Source organism: Anarhichas minor, unplaced genomic scaffold, assembly GCF_050575085.1.
Source record: "Anarhichas minor isolate MPS153535 unplaced genomic scaffold, ASM5057508v1 ptg000074l, whole genome shotgun sequence".
NCBI classification, from domain to species: domain Eukaryota; kingdom Metazoa; phylum Chordata; class Actinopteri; order Perciformes; family Anarhichadidae; genus Anarhichas; species Anarhichas minor.
Genome location: NW_027466520.1, coordinates 9,423,975 through 9,443,999, shown reverse-complemented (window position 1 = coordinate 9,443,999; position 20,025 = coordinate 9,423,975). Strand labels below are relative to the sequence as shown.

Here is a 20,025-nt window from a genome sequence, read left to right as displayed (position 1 = left end):
CTGTTTAGAGCGAATGCACAGCGCACGCGCAAACGGATGTCTCCAGAGAGACACACCTTTCTTCTCAGGAATTTCTAGAGCCAAACTTCTTATGGTGCTCAAGTACAACGGTGTTGCTTGATAGATCATCCACATGAACATGGAGAGTGGCAAGCCTGGTGCAGTTGTACAGACTCCTGCACAAGACTCTAAACAAAAACCCAGCAATCAAGAGTGCTATACAAATCTGTTGGATTGGACGAATAAGGCCCATCAGCCAATGCATTCCACCTTTGCTGTCCACACAGACTGTTTACCTGGATTCAACCAAAGCCTGCTCTCCAACATGATTGGTCAATGCTACTCAGACTACAAACATAAACCAGAATACTTCGGACGGCAAAATCTTGACCCGTTGCCTACAGATTCTACATGTGGAGGCAGAATCTGTTTCTAGAGATTACTAAGTATTTAAATAGTAACATAGCCTCAATATCGTAGATGAAAGATATTTAAAAGATATTTATATTTGACCATTCAAATGTCTGGACTGTATTATCTTACAAAGAGCTGCTGCACCTCAGATAAATGGGCGTCAGTGTGTGTGTGTGTGTGTGTGTGTGTGTGTGTGTGTGTGTGTGTGAGAGAGAGTGAACACAGTATGCGTAAGCATGCTCATGTATAATTGCTGTGGTCAGGGGGGCTATATTTCTGTCTGCTAATTAAGTTTAATTATATTGAACATCATCAACTAAGGGCCATATTAAAGACTAATTAGAAATCACAGAGTCTGTGACAGATGTACAGATCACCCCAACAGCCCTGAACACATGAAAGCAAGCTGATCAGAAACTCACTCTGTTTCCATATGCTTTCAAACCCTCCTTGCAAAAACGGCAAAGGGAATGTAGAGGGGGTGCTTGATTTGTCATTTGAAATATGCAAGTAATAAATATTTCCTTTTGCAGAATATTTGCACTTTGACCTTTATAAATCTGCTCACCTTCCTGTCGACCAGAAACACATATGAGAGCATGACATTATTAAGTCATCTACTGCATAAAGTCAGACCAAAACAAACGTACATAATCAGCTGTGATGAAATAAAAAAAAAAACACTACAGTGATGTACTGACATAGTGAGTAGTCAGGGAAAAACAAAGACATTTTTATTCCACCTTTTTTTGAAACAAAAGTCTAAAAACAAAAGAAAAAAGTGAATTAGGTCGAGCAGTTGTAAACAGTTTAGGCCATCAATGAGAGCATAAAAGGGCACCGTATTAATCATAATGTTACCCTGGCAGACCATGAAATGTCGTGAATCACAAAGACGCACTGGGTAATACACCTGCCAATGTGGCTACAGAAAAAAAGGTCAAAGGGATTGGTCCTTCCTGCTCACTGTACACACACACACACACACACACACACACACACACACACACACACACACACACACACACACACACACACACACACACACACACACACACACACACACACACACACACACACACACACACACACACACACACACACACACACACACACACACACACAGTGCACTTCCACATCAAAAACAACCCGCATCAACATGACTCTGAAAAATAACCCACACCAATAACGTTACACAGTTAATCCCCACCGAACGGGAACCGCAGCCAAGAGAACACTCCTGCCACAACAACAGGCAGACTGAAATTAACTCTTTCCAGACCGGCTGTCCTGGCTACATACAAACTCATTCATGCTGCCGATGGAGGGAGGTGAGACGATCAGCCACATGAAGCTGTTTTGTTGCTAAGACTCTTCTTTGTGTGTGTGTGTGTGCAGTTACTCATTACAACCTCACATCTTTGGGCCGTTTCATGCGAAATAACGTCACATGTTAACATACGACCCGACACTGGATTACAGCACAGAATAAACACCTCAGAGAATCAAGGAATAATACATGTCTGTTGAACACAATGGAGCTATTCAAGCACCCGCAAAGCTGCGCTGGACTCGTTACACGATTGCAGGATTTCTGAAGTTCAGGTCAATAGTTCACGAGTCTGGGAAACCTCTTTCATTACAAAAACACTTCATCAAACCAATAAACAAGCTAATACATAGACTATTCAATATTCTACAGTGGTCTACTTACTGTATTTGGGGAAGGGGCGTTCAATAAGTCTGAGCCAATGCTTTGAAAGGACATGACCTTAGGCCTGAAAGTTGATTTTAGTATATTATAATAATCATAATAATAATAAAGTAGATTGCACTGCAGCCCAAAGGGACTGTCCTGTAAGGAAGGGCAAAATCCTCTGACTGCTTGTACTCTGAAATCCAAAAACACCAATTTATCGGCTGTGATGTACTGAGGTACACTTTTTTAAAGGCTTTCTGTATGGACAGCTGAGCAGGTGTGCATTTGTGTCATCTCTAGACAGACAGCAAAGAGGATAAACACAGGAGAGAGTAGAGGTCGGCTCCTGCCCCGACAGGGTGACATCGTCTGCCACCTCCTCTCCTAACCTCCCAGTGGGACTCCTGCTCCCTGTACCTTCCTGCCTGTCGCATTCACCGGAGCTAAAACAAACAACAGCCGACATAAAGAAAAAGATAGAAAGAAGCTCGAGCCTTTGGATGCGTGAGGCATGTTAGATAGAAGTATAGAGACTCAAAGATTAGTATAAAGAAGCGACGGATGGCTTGATTAACTCAAACATAATGAGATAAAAAAGATGCCTGTGGTTACTGCTCACTTGTCTGAACACAACATCACAATTTAATTACAAAAACAGTCACTATTTTACTGACTAATTAAAACTGCTGATGCAAAATATTCTTGAGCCAGGAATTACTGCGCACAAAGAAAGAGAGAAAACGATGGAGAGAGACTGATTATGGAATGAATCGACCTACAAACTCACAAATAATTCAGACTTATCCACAGACCATTGTACAGGAAGGATAGACTTGCCACAGCTGCATTTGAAATTTGTTTTGGAGTAAGCATTACAGGAACAGTAATTGGCCTATCCATACAAGAACTTGCCAGACACGTGTGTGAAGTGATCCTTCCTAACACCAAGAGCAAATTACCCTGTTAGGGTCACCAATAGCTGGAGCTCCAGCCATTTTCTCAACACTCGCACAGAGGCAGTGGTGGATAGCTTTTTCCATCTATAATCATTTCCAAGTCTGACCTCCCTTGGTAGTGCTTGCGCTGTTTGTTAAGTAGGCCCACGTCTGCGCTCCCCTAAGTCTCCTGTTGCTCCATAATGAGCCTCTCCAGCTGTATGGCCACTGAGACGGCCGAGGCCAGAGGTTGAGCTGCTCACTCTCTTTAATTGGCAGACTCACACTCTCACTCTCCAGGTTGCATAAAAGGCAGTTACTGAAGATTTACTTTCGTAGCACTATTCCAAAGACAGCTATGTGCTCACAGTTAAAGCAGCCATTGGCAGAAAATATCACAACAAACAAAAGAATACAGAAAAAGAGAGAGCAAAACAGCCAACACTTCAGTGTGCGGAAACAAAGGAACTAAAGGTAAAACAAGTGAACTATTCCAGGTGTAGGAGCAAAGACGGCACAAGCAGTCTCCCTTCATTTTATTAAGCCGAGCTCCTGAGACACCCACGAACTAATGGGAAGCAGAAATGAGACGCCTAAAGTGTGAACGCACACAACAATTCAGAAATGTACTGAAAATGAAAATGCATTGTAGTCTATGTATGTGTGGGGGCCTAATGAACATATCGAATGCAATTCCTTCCTCATTAAACATTTACAGTGCAGATGGTAGAATCTGAAACTTAAAAAGCTACATACTTTACATTCATGTTTGCTTGCCAGCAGTCTTCTTCTTCCTTGCCCTTTTTGGCATATTGGTACATTTCTCGGTCAACACACACGGGATAGTGACAGATCGAGTAGCCAGTCTTAAAAACATCTCTCTATAGCACTACTGATGGTCAGAAACTTAAGTTATAGGCTTTATTCACAGCAGACGCTTTGACTTAATGTAGGAAAAGCACAGGTGTTACTCATAACATTAACGTCTCAGTAAATCGTAACAGTCATCATTCATTACACCTGTGCTTACTAGGAAAAATAGGCCTATGAAATTGGTAAATGTGTAATAGTCCCGCCCTAACAGGTAACGGAAACCTAACAAGGAGATGTCAGTCAAGCACAATGGGTACACACCCACACAGTCCTGAGAGGTCTGACCAGACAACATGTAAGTGAAAACACTTGAGGAGGTGATTTAAGGGCATGCAGGGCCTTTATGTGCGAAAATGAGAAGAATCAATTGTTTGTTGCTAATGAACCTTTTGAAATTGTACATTGCTGCAATGTCGTTTCGGTGCTTTTACAGAAAGGCCAAAGACATGAGCTTTATCTTTACTTCATTTGAAAATAGAAGCCAGGAAATCATTTATGTTAGCCAGACTACTTTTAAAAGTGCAGTAAAAGCGGTGTGTCATCAGAATAAAAATGATAAGTTATATAAAATAAATAATATAATTTTTTTTAAAAAGTAGGAAAAAAAAGTCAACTCAATTTAAGCCCACATTTAAACTTTAGCTGAGCAACGAAACTGTAAAGAACGCCCACAACTAGGCTTATAGCTGTGTGCATCGCTTTATTTACATATTTATGACGGTATCAGTATTCATGAGAGAGAAGGTAATATCAGTTAAGTGTTTCTACGTTTCCTATTATTCAGCATGGGAGAAAATTAAAATGAGAGCATTTAAACTGCCAGCTGAGGCTTATAAACTATCCCATGAATCCTTCAACAGGGTAATTTACAACTCTGCAGGGCTGACTTCATTCAGGGAAGAAAAACAAATGTCCGCCACGCATTGGAAGCGAAAAAAAAACCATAGTGAGAGAGCCATCTACTGAAACACTCAGCCACCATCTGCTGTACACAAGCGTTAATATACCTATTCATATACCATAAAGGTTTTACATTTCATAGGAAAGCTGCTGTCCGTTCCGAGTGAACAATAAGATCTGGTGCTCATACACAGCCCTGGCTCTGAAAATGGGAAACAAACAAAGTGACAGTATTCCAGCCAATCAGAGAAAGGCCATGGATGTATCAAGGGAAAGGCGAGGGACTGTAAATCTGGCACACTTTTTACTTGTCCTCTCTGTATTATGGCACTTTTATTTGCCAGCTATAGTTGCCAAATACTTTGCTGATAACACAAAACACATTATCGGCTTATGAGATATGATGCATTGGTGAGATGAGACGACACAGTGATTAAGATTTAACATTCCGACATTCTGAAAGGCGACAATCTGTATAATAAGTACTACTATTTTCGATATGTAAGGTATATATTTTGTTCATACTTTTGCTCGAGTAAAATACTGAGGCAGAACTTTTACTTTGATGGGAGTATTTTTACAGTCTGGTGTGACATACCTTTACTTAGTTTAAGGATCTGATCTGGCTTTTTACATCGCTGTGAAGAAATGACAAAAAGAGAACAAAGAAGTGTGACAGGCGCTAATACTGAGTCAAGATCAATCAGGTTTTCAGAAAACACACAACATCTAACAGTAAATACACACACAAAAACAAGAAGGAAAGAAAATCTGTGCGATCGTAAAACACATGAGCACTTTGAGCTGCAACCTAATTTGACTCTCAGCTTGCGTCTAATAATACTTTGGAAACTTTGCTTTTAAACCATTTAACAAGTCCCAACGAAGCGATAAGGCTACAAACACAGAGCCTGATTGCTTTTATGAAGAACTGTTGCCTCATCGGCGTATCCCTGCTCCTATCAGCATTAATCTGCTCATCTTTTCTTTGCAGTAAACAGCAGTAATAACAGCCCGAGAGGCATAAATACTTTTTGATCATTCATGGCAGCTTGGTGGGAGAACATTTTACAGCCCAGTAATTTGGGAATACATCATCTCTGCTATGAAACAGATTCTGGGAAAAAATAAGTAGAGTTTCAAAAAGGCAAAGACCAACGGCTGCTTTCTGGTTGGTGAGGCAACTTTGCTAGTCTCCTCAGAGTACAGCTAAGATGTTTAGTGCTCGGAGTAAAGCAGTCTAATCCCTTGTGGCAAGAACACAAAACCACAGAGGATCGCCGTTCAAATCTGAAGAAAGACATCAAATCTCCACAACAAAATAGCTGGTGCTGGGGCCTGGTTGGTAGGAGCATATTTGCGTTTACAAAATCATAGGGTACAACGACACTTAAAACGCAGCAAAAGACATATTTTGAATTTTGTTGTGATACTAAAATGTCTCCCTGTAGTCCTGGTGAAACTACACAAAGCAGACACACTGATTTGACCACCGATTTGATGACCAAACCCTCATGGAGGCCCGTCGCAAGTTAACCGAACCAAATCCCTTCCGTCTACAGGCTGTCACAGGGAGAGGAGGGAGGGAGTGAAGGACAGCGAGGCGAAGAGGAGGACCGGGGCCAGCACTTGTCGCATGTTAAGTGAGAAGCTATGACACCGGAGCAGAGCCTTGAAGCCTGGACCCACTGACACCCACAGACCTGACAGCCCGCAAGGGGAAAGTACAAGACAAGCATCTTCCTGCTTACAGCCCCCGACTGTGCCTTAATAAAGCCAACAACTGGAAATCCTGCAAAAAAAAAACGACTGCAGTAGCTTTGTTTCGAAAGCATTCTTCCACTTTTCAATCAGATGTCACAACAACAGACTTCAAGTACAATCTCTGACAAATAAAAAGGAATATTGTGGATGCATGAACACATATCAATGATAATAATTACCGGATTTACTAACATGAATGTCTAGCCAGATAAACACGGATCTTGAGGATTGTTTGCTCGCCAAATCAATCAATTAAAAAGGATAAAATGAATCATTTGCGAGTAAGCTGTCCTAGTTCACCAACAGGTGGATTACATTTACCAAGAAGTATTTTGTGCAGATTTACTCTTATTTTCAAAAAAAAATAAAAACCTGCAGTTGACCGTTCGCTAAGCCCCAAACCTTCAGTTACTGTTGGTACGCCTGTCAAGCATTCTAGCATGGTGCATTGATTGATATGTTTACATGCCAGCATATGTAGTGTAGAATTATGACAGTAAGAGATTTACCACTTGAAACTCGTAGTATTTTTTAACTAATAGGTCTCAGATTTCACACACAGGAACGCAAAAGCAGATGAAGTTGTAGAGGGGAAAACCCAAGACAAAATATATAGAAGGCCAAAGAGTCTTTGTCAGCTGAGCGAGCTGTACAACACTATATCTGGTCATTTCTGTTCACAGGCGAATGTCATCCCTCCTTATCAGCTCCTCTCCAAACACCCTGTAGCCTCTGTGTCGCCTTTAATGTGTAAAAATACTAGAAAAAGGGCGCAGGCAGGAGAAACCAATCTCACCTCAGCCTCTCCTCCTCATTCTTTCGCAGCTTCATGTCCCGCTGGACAACTTTCAAGACGTGCTCCGCCTCATCGTCAGTCAGGCCCGACAGGTCCAGCTTCCTGCCCATCCTTCCTGGCCTCGCCACGCTGAGCTGCTGGTCCAAGACGGGAGGACGAGGAGAGGCACAGGCGATGCTGCTCTGGGGGCCGAGGCTGAGACAACCCTGAAGGAAGACAGAGGGACAGAGCATTTTAACATGTGCTTTTGAATGAACGTCTGTACAAAATGTTGTAGAAATCACATTTAGATCATTTCACTGGACAGGTATACCGCTGTCCTCTTTTTCCTTTACACAATTCAACAGCTTCCGAAATGACCATAAATCTGCATCCCTCTATGCAGTTGAGTGTACAGTAGCTTTACTCTCCAGTTCATAGACAATCAAATCAGTGAGATAAAATCTTGTTTTTGCATTCAGCATACAAAGCAGGCAGGTGTAACTGCCTGGTCCGTCTGTCAACAAACACAAACACGGTTGTCACAAAATAACAGATGTTATGTTTCTGCGCATTACTTTGATTTAGGGTTTAATATGTGGCACATAGTCTGTGTGTGTTCAGTAAATACACTTCACTTGGCTGCAAAACGTACATTAACTAGTGCGTGTTCCTTATCCAAATACAGCTTTACAGCATGAGAGTGAAATCATTTGTGGACTAGTAGCACCGTTATATTAATGTGTTACAGTTAGGGAGCTGACATAAGTTAAGGACTGTGCTAGCTTGAAACCCAGATCGACATTTGTTATTTGTGAGGTGAGACGGGACGTAAGGCAAGAAGTGAAGAAAGGGTGACGGAGAGGCCCATACAAGTGAAACCGAGGGATGCCGGGAGGGAGAGAGGGAAGCAGAGACAGATGAGGAGATGGACAGAAGGAGAAGGTCCATTAAGTGCAGTGTCTAAACAAGATGGGAGAGCACTGGCAGTGGGAAGAGCAATGATGACTCAGAAGGCCAGACAATTATGTCCATTCTATTATTGAGCTTCATCGACAGAGCGTCTCTCCTCTCGCACAGCAGGTCACTCATTCCTCCAGTTCAGCTCAGGGCCTGGCTTGTGACGGACTGCTGTTCAACTTCAACCGTCAAATGTATACATTTCAAAAGCAGAAAACTAAATTGCGACGACGATCCTGATCATGTGCTTCATCGCAAAGACACATTGCTGGACTTGCTGGAGCATCTATTTGAGAAAAATAAACTTCATTGGTCTAAAATTGAAGACGGTTTCATGTCATTTGGATAAAAAGCTTCAGGGAAACCAGAGGAATATTGTTTTTCAATATTTCAAATAAAATTATTTTATTTCATCCTTGCAGATATGTCCATCAGATGCTTTTATGTGTCATTTGTATCAGAACAAGGGCAAATGACAACACATACATGCTCAATCTCTCACACACACACAAGTGTGAGAAAGAGCTTTTGTCACATTCTTAGCTACAGTGGAAAACTGCTGCTAAATCTCTCAGTCGAAGACATCTGGTACCACGCAAATAAAGACACATTGGCATTCACAAACACTCCTCATTAAGCCGCTGGGATCAGTGACCTTGCCCTCGCCCCGGGAAAGGCTAACCAGTGTGACATAACATGTTATATACAAAATGTTAAAACACACACACTGGCTCATGTGGACGTACAGCATGTCTTGCGAGGAACCCACGTTCACATCTCCTCAGCCCTTTATCGGTCTATCCAGAGACTCAAATTAGCAGGTGGAAAATCAACCGAGCTGCTCTGTAACATATTACAACCCCGGCAGCGACAGGCTGGTCCAACATATTTGACTTCAGTCCCCGTTTCTCTCCTAATGTATTGAGGAGATTAATGCACCATTACTGTAAGGCCATTATTGTATAGCCACAAGGGAAGGCAATTATTCAGGCCTTCTTTTTATAGCGAGTGGTGTCAAGGACGGGGATGGAGCATCCTTTATGACAGCGAGTGTCTGCCTCTGAAGCTTCAGTGACGCACATACTTGGGGACAGCAACTGTACCCACAACCGCTCCATTTTTCACTCGTGACAATTTGCAACTAGACGGACACAAACATACACTCACACAAATATGTGCACATCGAATCTATGCTTCTTCTATGGAGCAGTGTCGGCACTCTGCAGCACCACTAACACACACCCTCAACAAAAGCACAGACGAGCTATCGGTCTGTAAGAGAGAGAGGGCTATTACAACAGACAAACCCTCCTTAAGTGACACTGATTGGAGAGTGCCTTCTGAGACAAGAGAGGTTGTGGGCTAAACTGAACTCCATCTTGGTAAGCTGATGTAGAGGTGAGATCTCCTTCTTTACCAACAGCTACTCGACTGCGGCTTGATTCCTTGTTTTGGCCCGAAGAACTACATTCTGGATTACTACATTCCTGTTGATCACACAGTCTCTGATCAGTACAATTTACCTGTATGTGTGCATGTCTCAGCAAATCGAATTCAACCCTATCGCCGGACAAGAATGTCAATATTACATTTGTTTTGCAAAAGTATGTTCAGTGCCAACAGTGTTAAAATGCTTGCTTTCTGTAATACCCGCGACACAAACCCAGTATAGTTGTGTTTAGGTAAAGACTTTGGCTTTGGCAAATAAATAATGAATGAGGTATGCTTAATTTGAAACACACACAGCAATTGTTACAAAATATTAAAATATAGTTTTGGTCAAACTATCATCAAGAGTTCAGTCTGACACTTTCAGCGCTCAGACAGAGAGAGAGAACAAGAGAGACATAGAGAGAGGGGGGGGGGGGAGGGAGAGAGAGAAAAAACGTCTTTAGTGGGGAAAATAGGTCATACTGATGAATCTCTCAGGAGAATGAAGAGGAACCTGCATTTTCTCCAAAGGACACACCGCATGCATCAATCAACCACATCACACTGATACTAAATCATCTCAAATACACTCAAACGCGTATAAACAAAACACCACATCCCACACCCTGCTGCAGAGCACTTGGCATCCTCTGCTGACTAGACGTCAGCAGAGGATGGGCGAGCTGAGGACAAGGCCCTGTCGGAGCACTAAAAGGGCAGGTTCAGCCAAGCGCTAAATGAACTGCTTGTTTTAGACACTCTCCATTGAACCAGCGTTTCGTCACAGCCAGAGGGAAGGAGATTGAGACCGACTTCGCCGAAATTACTATTTGGACTGAAAGTGAATACGGTGAACCGACTTTGCAGATCGGCATTTACAGCTTCTCGCAGTCTGGTTTATTTCAGTGTGCGTGTGATGCATCTACGATTGGGAAATCTGTGCTGGCGATTGTCCGACACTGTGCTTGAGAAAATGTGGGAATAGCTCACTGTAGCTCCTTTTTAAAGCCAAGCTCTGCATTTTTGTGTGTGATGGCCTTTCTTTGTCTCTCTGGTCATTTGTCTTCCTACATCCACCTGACAGCAGAAACAAGGTGTTTTTGTAACCCCAGGATACGACCAGTATCTGTCAACATGACATCAAGAGGAGTCATCATAGAGAAAAGACAAGCAACAAGAATACAGCACCTGTAGTTTTAGGGTTAGGGTTAGAGGCACATACTGCATATCAACTCAAAATTGTTATTCCTCCAACTGCTCCACCATTCGACTCGCTGTAAAGTAAGAAGCAAAGCACATAGTGTGAACCGGCCGGTACGCAGTCATTACTTTAATATCACCAGTCAACCAAGGAACCGCATTCATACTTCGCATCCTAAGGGACGAGCCGTGTAAGTGGTTACACATGCCATCTGTAGATGAATTAGTTATTGGAAATGCTTAAAAAAAAAGTTGCATAATGTGCAGAATATTGGCCTATATTGCCTAAAGCAATGTCAGCATGAAACAATAGATAATATGCACTGACATCACTTTTTTAATAAGTTGTAAAACCCTCCTCCCCAACAGAGGATGTGGGGAAAAGATTCAGCAGAAAAACGAAGTAATGTGTTGAAAAAGTAAAAGTTGCATCAAGGATCTGGATGTCATGTGTGGATGTTGAAACGTGGCCTGGACACCCTTTTAAACATGCAGGAAGTAGCACAGAGAGACTTTAAAGGGAAATTTAGTGGATTTTGTGGCTAAAAAACAATCTAGGACCTTACTTGTAAATGTAACATACCCAACTCAAAATGGCAACTACATATCAACGTTTTGGCACCAACTGTTCCATGAGAATGCATCCAGTACTTCCACAAATGAAGATCGTCTATGCATATAATAATTATATTATTCTATTGCTGATATTTGGGCAACAGGCCTTTTTTTCACAGAAGACATTTTGACATGTCCCAGTAGGAAAAGCACACGTGTACATGATCAAATGAATGATGGCTGAATTCAATTTAGCTGCTTCAGTTTCAGGGTATTCCTGATATTAAGCATGCTGGCTCACTTTCATGCTGTCGTGCTTTACTTGGACACTTAAGTGAGTCATCATTGATGTTATCGGTTACACATGAGCTTTTCCTACTATGACAATTCTAAATCACTGTTCTCCACAAAAAAAAAAACCAGCAAACCACTTTTGGATATGAATACTGCCACATTAAATAGAGCTTAGGTCATGCCAAGAAGAAAAGAAAAATACATCAGTGGCTTTTTAACTTGACTAGTGCAGACACACCACACTCTCTCCCCCTTTACTGTACGCACATCTGGCAGAGGGAACATTCAAATCCTCACCGGATGGGCTCCGAATGGGGAAGAGCCCTTGATCATTTGTCACTGTTTGACATATCGAACTGCTGTGTCACATCCATCACTACCTGGCCAATTACCACTCGACGAGCAAGAGAGGAGGCTGGCAAGGTGAGAATGCTGCAGCTGATATGCGAAGACACACTCTCACACACACACTCACATACACGCAAACACATTGTGACCTGAAGTGTTAAGAATCAGAACAGATGCTAATTGAATCTTCCTCTGAGTCACTGTGCATGTGACAAAGTGTTGAGCACAAACTCTAAGAATGGGTTGTAATTCTGGCTGAGGGATCTCTCTGTTTTCCTTGAATGAATAGCTCAGAGCAGCCGGCTTATTCATCCCGTATTTGGGTGAATGTATTCCTGGTGTCTCCCGAAAGAGCTTCCCAAAATAACCCAGCGTTATTGTCAACAAGTGACAGCGTTGACAACAAAACCAAACAACAGAGCCTAGTTCAGCTACCTGTGCACCCACTCAGAGGTGTTGCTGCCAAGTAAGGCTTTTCAGCTTGCATTCCTTTGGGTTAAAGGTTTGGTTGTTGTTTTTTCTGCAACCACGACTCTGAGGCAAAACATGACATTCTTAACAGCTCCTGCTAATTAAACCAGTGTCCATATCGGAAAAGATGAGTCACATGTTGCACCTGCTGAATCTGTTTGTTTTTTTTAGTTTCTTCTCGGCACTCTGAACTGTGTATAGCTGTGAGGCAAATCGACCTCATCGTATATCCACCTCACACACCCGCACCATGCCGCACTTTCCTCATTTAAAAACTGGCAACATATGCATTTTATTCAGACTGCCACCGTGGCTGACTGCGCGATTATAACAGCTGAGCGAAATCCTGCGGTGGCAACTGTCAGATATATAAATACATATAAATGCACAGTCAATCTGGCAGTTTACAGCAAACGGTACTCAAAGGTTGCTTTTTATATCAAGGTGCAAGCGTGCACACACATTAAATCACACACATCTCGTGCAGCCAACTGACACGGAGACTCGATCATTCATTCCTGCTCATTCAATCGGGCTAACGTTCACCTATATTCGCAGTGAGTTGATGTGGAGAATCACTTACACAGGATCAGTGGGTGCCGGATGACCGCCAGTTACAGTCTCTTTCACGTTATCCCAGATAATGACAACAACAACAAAAAGACGCGGAGGGATGCGCCTCTGCACGTGGAAACTTCCGCGACACCTGTCTGTCTCCCAGATAATGTTTAGCTTGCCTGCCCCTCTGCTACTCGGCTTATTATCCCCCCCCACCTGAAGCAGCAGACGCAGGCACCGCTGAATGGGCGATCACGAGGTTTGTATTACACGGAGGAAGGAGGGAGGGCGCACGGCGAGCGAGGTGAGGGATTGGCACCCAACCTTGATTCTTCCTGTATTCACGGTGACGGGACTGAGGGGGGAAATCTGCACGTTGGAAATCAGAGATATTTGAGTCTCTCTTCCTGCATGGATGATCTGATGTCTAATCCCATTTTAGTTTTGTCCTGCAGGCACCTGTGCTTCCAATTTGGCACTGTTGCTCCATAGAGGAGGAGGATGAGGGGGAGGAAGAGGACGCACTGTTTTGGCTGCGCTTCATTCACAAAACCAGTCAGTGCAATTAATCTCGGAGAGAGTTGAAAACATCCCGATTAATCCAGCATCTATCTCTCAGGTCCTCATGTCTCTGTCCGCTGTCAAACTCTTTAATCCCCTCACTATTTGAATGATCTGTTTACGTATTTCAGTTCAATAAGAAATAATGTGAAGCAATGCATTAAAAACAAATTCAAGTGTACTAAAAATATCTATAGAGCAATTATAGAACATAAAAATTGCAATTAAGAATCTGCATACTAAATCCATCTGTCCAGCGATCTATGAAAAACTAACATGGTCACACAATTACATTACCATTACCGTGTATCTGCAGATGCACTTGAGAACCCACTGTCTTCCTACATTGTGGTCTGGCAGAGCTGAGGTGAAAAATGGGCTGTTTGTTGTCTTCTGGAAAATACGCTGACAGTGGTGCTTTGCAAAAACACTTTCTGGGCTGTGGTACTTGCTCAACAAGGTACATTTTAACAAGATATGTTGCAATAACAGGCTGCTTTATACAGATGATAAATCTAGCTGGACTGATGCTTTCTTTATCCTTACTCTAAATAGGGATGCATTTTACAACAGATAGGCCTACTGCTATAGGAAAACCTTTCCAAATCATACCTTCTCATTGTTAGACCCTATTTTCACTTACAAAAGCCCCTCCATGAGTCATCATAGATTGAGCGCTGGAAACCTGTGTCACGTCACGCCCTTGATTATACATACATGCACAGAACCAGTCACAGTGCTGCAGTAGTGAGTCTGTGTGTAATCTTAGGTTTCTGATTCACATCACAGTTTTAATGTACACCGATATGTACTGCAAATATTTAAGCCCAGAGAGCACACAGTTCGTGTAGGAACATTCACACATGCTGTGTTCACACAAATTATTGTAAATCACAGGCGGGGATTATTCAAATCTTTAACTTGAGCAAATATGACTGCGTAGCAGTTGTTCAGTGGTGCACTTTAAAAGGAGTGTGCTTATTATGGTGCAGGCGCTCGTTGCTTGGAGATTTAAATAACACATGTCTGGCCTGTTTAACTGCTGTTTTCATCATCGCTTTGTCTGCAAGATGTAGTTAAAGCAAGGCAAACAAATATGAAATATAACCACAGCTGCTGGTGTAGCACTACGACTACGTCGGTCAGAGGAACTAGAGGCAGAAGAGAGGCAGGACGGAGCAGATGTCACCATGATAGGATTGAAAGAGAAGTAACTTTACTTGGCAAGGACATTCCCGGTACAACCCCAGTCCTCTATAGGTCACTAAGTGGCTCTAGTGTAGAGTGAGGGGTCATTGGGTTTTACATCAGCAATCCCCTGGTCACAAGGACATTTCTGCAACTCATGTTCACATACATGTTTGAGTAAAGCTTATTAAAGGCTTCATGCACCAGTAGTACCGGTGTTTGTGCTTCATGCTCTGCTGCTGAGTCACTTGCAGTATGACACCGCATTTGCATCTGCAGATCTGAGGTGAATAAAAGTATAAGATTTCTTAATTTTGTGGCTTGATCCATTGAATTTTTCCAATTTCCGAAAAAAAAAAAAGGCTGCATACAGTGGGTGATGTGAACATTTCGGGCCTTGGGGCATTTGGCTTGTTACACGAGAGTATGTGCATTTGCACACTTTTGATAATCCTATCAAGCTCGTGGCTGGGAACAGAGGGAATATTCATGCAGTCATCCCCCAGTAGCCACCGTGTGAAAATGCAATCAGCAGGTCAGAGTGGCGTGCCTTAACACGTATCAGCACGGTGTGATAGATTTGCTGGGAGCCTTCAAAGCCTGCCTAGGAGTTATGATCGCTAAAGTGGAATATTTAGAGTGACTAAAGAGAGAGTCCTTCTATCCGTGTCACATGCTGGTATCGCAGTGTTGTGCATGTGTATGTGTATTGTCTGCGGTGACATTTAGTGTTTGTGTGTGTTTTGGAGGCAGATTACAGCTCCACAGCCTGAATGTTGGCATTTGAGGTCCCCTTTTCTCCGAGGGCTTCACTGCACACTATATGATCTCGTCCTTCAACCAACTTTCAGCCTTCAAATCCATATAAATGGCCAATAGATCCCAACTGCACATTAGCAGCCAGTAAGAGTTGATTTAAGGATGTTTTGTCAGGGAAACTTGTAACAGTGATTTTTTTTGAAAAGGCAACAATTTGTAGCTGTCATTTCACCCAGTCAGATAATACTTACCACTCAAATATGCACCCGTTGGACCAGGTACTGACAAGCTATAAGCAAAGCTCAGCCACCAGGGGTCCTCCAAAATGAAACCTTCCATTTGGTTTCCCTGTGAACTATTGTTCATAATATCCATGATTTTGCTATATTGACCAAAAACAATGCAAACCCTAAAATATCTCGAGGCTTGTGCCACAAAAGATACACATTTTGGGGTTGCTATCCAAGATATGGAGATTTAGGGGCACTATACAAATCCGTCAAAATTATAGCATTTACTTCAACTATAGTGATTCTTCTAAATTAAAAAAAATAAAAGTCAATGGAAAAAAAAAGTGGTGAATTTAAGAAACAACCCAGCCAGCCAGCATAATAGAGGATTTATTTATAATTTTGAAAGCAAAGAGTGCCTTTCTGAAAAAAAATGGATCAAACCTCAGTGTGTTCCTGAATGTGCTCGGAGATCATATTTCCTGCAATAAAAACACAGTGACATCTCTGTGTTTATGCAGGCAGCAGGTGCTTCGGATGCACTTACCTAAGAAGACGGGCTTTTACACCTGCGACACTCAACAGTCTCTCCTCGGTGATCCATGATCTATATTGACCTACATACATAAGCCTGCCTCTCCACCTGTAACACTAGTGATTCTCTTCCTCTGAGATGTAGACAACTTCTGACAGATAATTTGCCACCAACCAATAGGATTGTCTCACACAACCGCTGGACTCTTCACATCCCAAAATCCATTGCACACTTGCATATTGTCTTTGGACTATTCTTGTTACCTCAGAAAGTCAGAAAAATAGCACATTTAACTGTGTGTGAATACTCAATTGTGCATAAGTAAGTGCAGTGTATTGAGAGAAATCTGCTCACACGCATGTGTTAAGGCTTCCATCAGCAGGGACTGACCTCTCTTGAGTAGGATTGTATATGATTACCCTGTAAACAAGTGGCCATAAAGCAGATGTTAACGAGCCCATAAAGCATATTCAGTTATTTCTCAATCAATGGAAAGAAATTAATAAAATACATGATTTGTTGTAATCGCTATCAAAGGAGTAAACGCCTGAGATATCAAAGACCTGTGGGTCCGGGTATTGATTTTGGATTAAAGCTCCTGCTTTTAATCCAACAAATAATGTGTGTGTTAAGTCCTCTGCTCTACTAATGCCAAGATGAGCAACTTATTTTCCCCCTCTGCTGTGGGCTTGTTCAGTCTGCAATCACTCAGCTTATTCCTTTAAAACATACATTTTCTTTGTGTTTGTCAGTGATGAGGTGAAGGTAAAGCCTCTGCCCACTCAGCATGACTAAGTGGCCATCACAGTGTTGGAAACAAAGCATCACAAATACCAAACAAACACTGTGAGTCACTCCATGCATTGTTCTTTATTCACCGTGTGAAGCAAGAGGAAGAATGGATATTCAATTGTACAGGGAGGATTAAAGAGAAGCCTGTTCATTTTTTTTCTTCCCACATTTGATAAATAGATGGATTTGGCATTTTTACATTTGATAATTGCATTTTTAGAAATCTCCAGGGTGGATGGAGCTTCCATGACGGAAGGGATTCATTAAGATATTTTCCCTGTTACAGCTAATAAACAAGAGCTGATTGTCCTATGGGTGGGGTAATGAGTCAAAGCAGGAGCTGAGGAAAATCACACACGTAATGGAAAACAACTGCCCTACCTCCTCGTTACTCTGTACACAACTCAGCCTTGACGGTTAGTACTGGATGGAGCCAGTTTGCTCAGGTGCTGCGAAATGCCTTCAGAGCAGATGTTCATTACGACTGATTTGCATTTGAACACAAAACAAAAATTACACACATTAACATGGCAGGTCATGGAAAAGAAAAGTGTCTGGAAAACAAGAGGTCAGATATTCCTTTGAGAGACGCTGGCCTGCAGCTTTAAAGCTCCTCAGAGTATGAACATTTTCTGTTTTTCTTGTACAGTGCAAAGCTTTCTAGATTGGCACTCACACTTAAAGATGTTCCCTTTAGTACTCCAGTAGCCCATAACTAATTATTTTTCCCTTCCAGTGTTTAGAAACCACAACATATTGACAGTCTGGTCAATCTCCTCCCAGACTATATTAGTCACACAGCAGCCCCCCTCCTTTCCTGTGTTTATTTCACAAATGTGGATGAGTGAGAGTAAATTTGCCAGTGGCTCCACTTCCCTGTTGCTTGCCAATAGTTTTCTCCAGCCAAGTTCGCTGTTTACTAACGAGGTGTTTTTGTTGCTAGCCACCCAGCATTTGGCAACACTTGGTAACACGTACCACTGGTGAATGAGCTTCTCAGCCCAGGCTACTATATGGTCATGATTTGAATTTGAATTTATGAAATGCCTTCAAATTATTTTATGTTCTCCTTAAAAGATACATAACCACTTCTTTGCATGCTATCATCCATTTTAATGGCGCAAAATGCCACAAAATCACATGCACTAACATGCACTAAAAGCACGGGCGAGCGGCCCGTCTATGTAAACAAAGCAAGGAGAAGCGGATGCTGCTCTGAATATCAGATGTACCAAAGTTAACAATGGATCCAAATACTATGTGCAATGTGAAAGAGGTCACTCAGTGACGAACGGAAGATTCAGCGTGATACACACGAAAGATTTGAAGAGACTGTGTACTTAATTCTGCTGACATGATTGCTCTCGAGTTGGTTTGCTTCTGATTGTCAAGGACCGTAAAACTCGCCAGTTTTTAGTACGAGGACAAAGTAGCAGACAGAATGACAAAGTCCTGACTTCAGCGCAAAGATATCTGTCATGTGGTACAGGACAAAAATACACCCAATCAGTTTTAAGGCCTGTTAGTAGTCAAATAATATGATTTCAGATTCATGTTCACGCTGACAAAAAGATCATTTCAGTTCCTTTTTGCATCATACAGAGAAAAACACGTTTTTTTTATTGATCCATATTCACCCAACAACAACAGCCTGTAGACTGGTTATGCAACAATGCATGTGTGGCAGCAGCTGAAACATCCGTCCAGCCGCATACGCGTCAGACTGAGCCCGTCCACACCTCGGTCGGCTCCTTCCTCTTCCAACCCTCAGTGGCAGTGTTTGAATCCAACTCCTTGCTGCCATGGTAACCAGGGCAGAGAGAGGATGGGATATAAATGAGAGATAGTGAGAGGGCACGACCCACACTACGTCTGACACTCTCTCATGATGTCGCGTTTAGTATTCTGGCTGAATGAACAATGGTCGGTGTGCTGTGGTAATAACCGGACAAGCTGTGCTTAATGAGCACTTTCCTACTTCTTCTATTATTATGATCATTGGAGAGCTTCAAGACGTTCCATTAAAATGACCTGTACGGTGACCTGCATACAGGCAGAGCTAGTTCAAATACATCAGCAAATGCTGCTGACTCTCAGAACAGACCTACATATTTCACTACATATTGGTGTTACAAGTTACATCAGTGTCACTTGTTTTGCTGGTTCAATAAGTTCTTATAACAGATGAAACTGTCTGTTTTTAAAAGAACTTAGAGGACGCAACTTGTGCCCTTAAAACTTGTCTTGTAATTGTGTTCTTGTCTACAGCGGCTACAGGAACTTGGCAGCCATTTCTTCACATGGAACAAGAGAAAGACATTGACAATCAGCTAAATTTACCCCAAAAAACGTAAGGTGCGTTATGAAAATAGCGACTGTTCAATGTGCTCGTCAGTCATTTAAAACCTAAAAAAGTTATTTTTAAGTAATAAAATGTCTGTAACCCAGCAAATGTTTCAACATGCCCTACTTTCTTGTTTTGTGGAGTAAGATAAGAGTTTCCCACTTTTTTACAACCACCAAAAATATTGACTCCCTTGAGACGTCACGTCCTCACAGAGCCCCCAGACTTGTGATTTAATTGATTATCTACAGACTGAATGTTTTCTCTTCCTGGAAGCTTTTGATGTCTAAATTGATATGTTATGGCTCTCTGTAGACGGATCTAAAGGGCTGCATTTGGAGTAAAGCCGTATTTCATCGGCCTGGTGTGGGAGAATGAGGGCTGTGATTGCTGAGTGCCTTTTTATTCAGTGAAATTCTGTGGCGGGCATCAGATGTGA

At 42.2% G+C, this 20,025-nt stretch overlaps 1 protein-coding gene across 3 annotated transcripts in view; it reads right to left on the bottom strand.

Moving 5' to 3' along the window:
- Positions 1-7,571, bottom strand: part of myripb (myosin VIIA and Rab interacting protein b) — an 87,655-nt gene extending 80,084 nt beyond the window's left edge. For 2 of the 3 annotated variants that reach the window (XM_076080392.1, XM_076080391.1), the window contains exon 1: positions 7,382-7,546. In XM_076080392.1, coding sequence (XP_075936507.1) covers positions 7,382-7,491 — 110 coding nt within the window. In that variant the 5' untranslated portion in view covers positions 7,492-7,546. Of the gene's footprint in view, positions 1-7,381 lie in introns of all 3 variants that reach the window. The other variant, XM_076080393.1, reaches the window with a different exon arrangement.
- Positions 7,572-20,025: the final 12,454 nt, after the last annotated feature.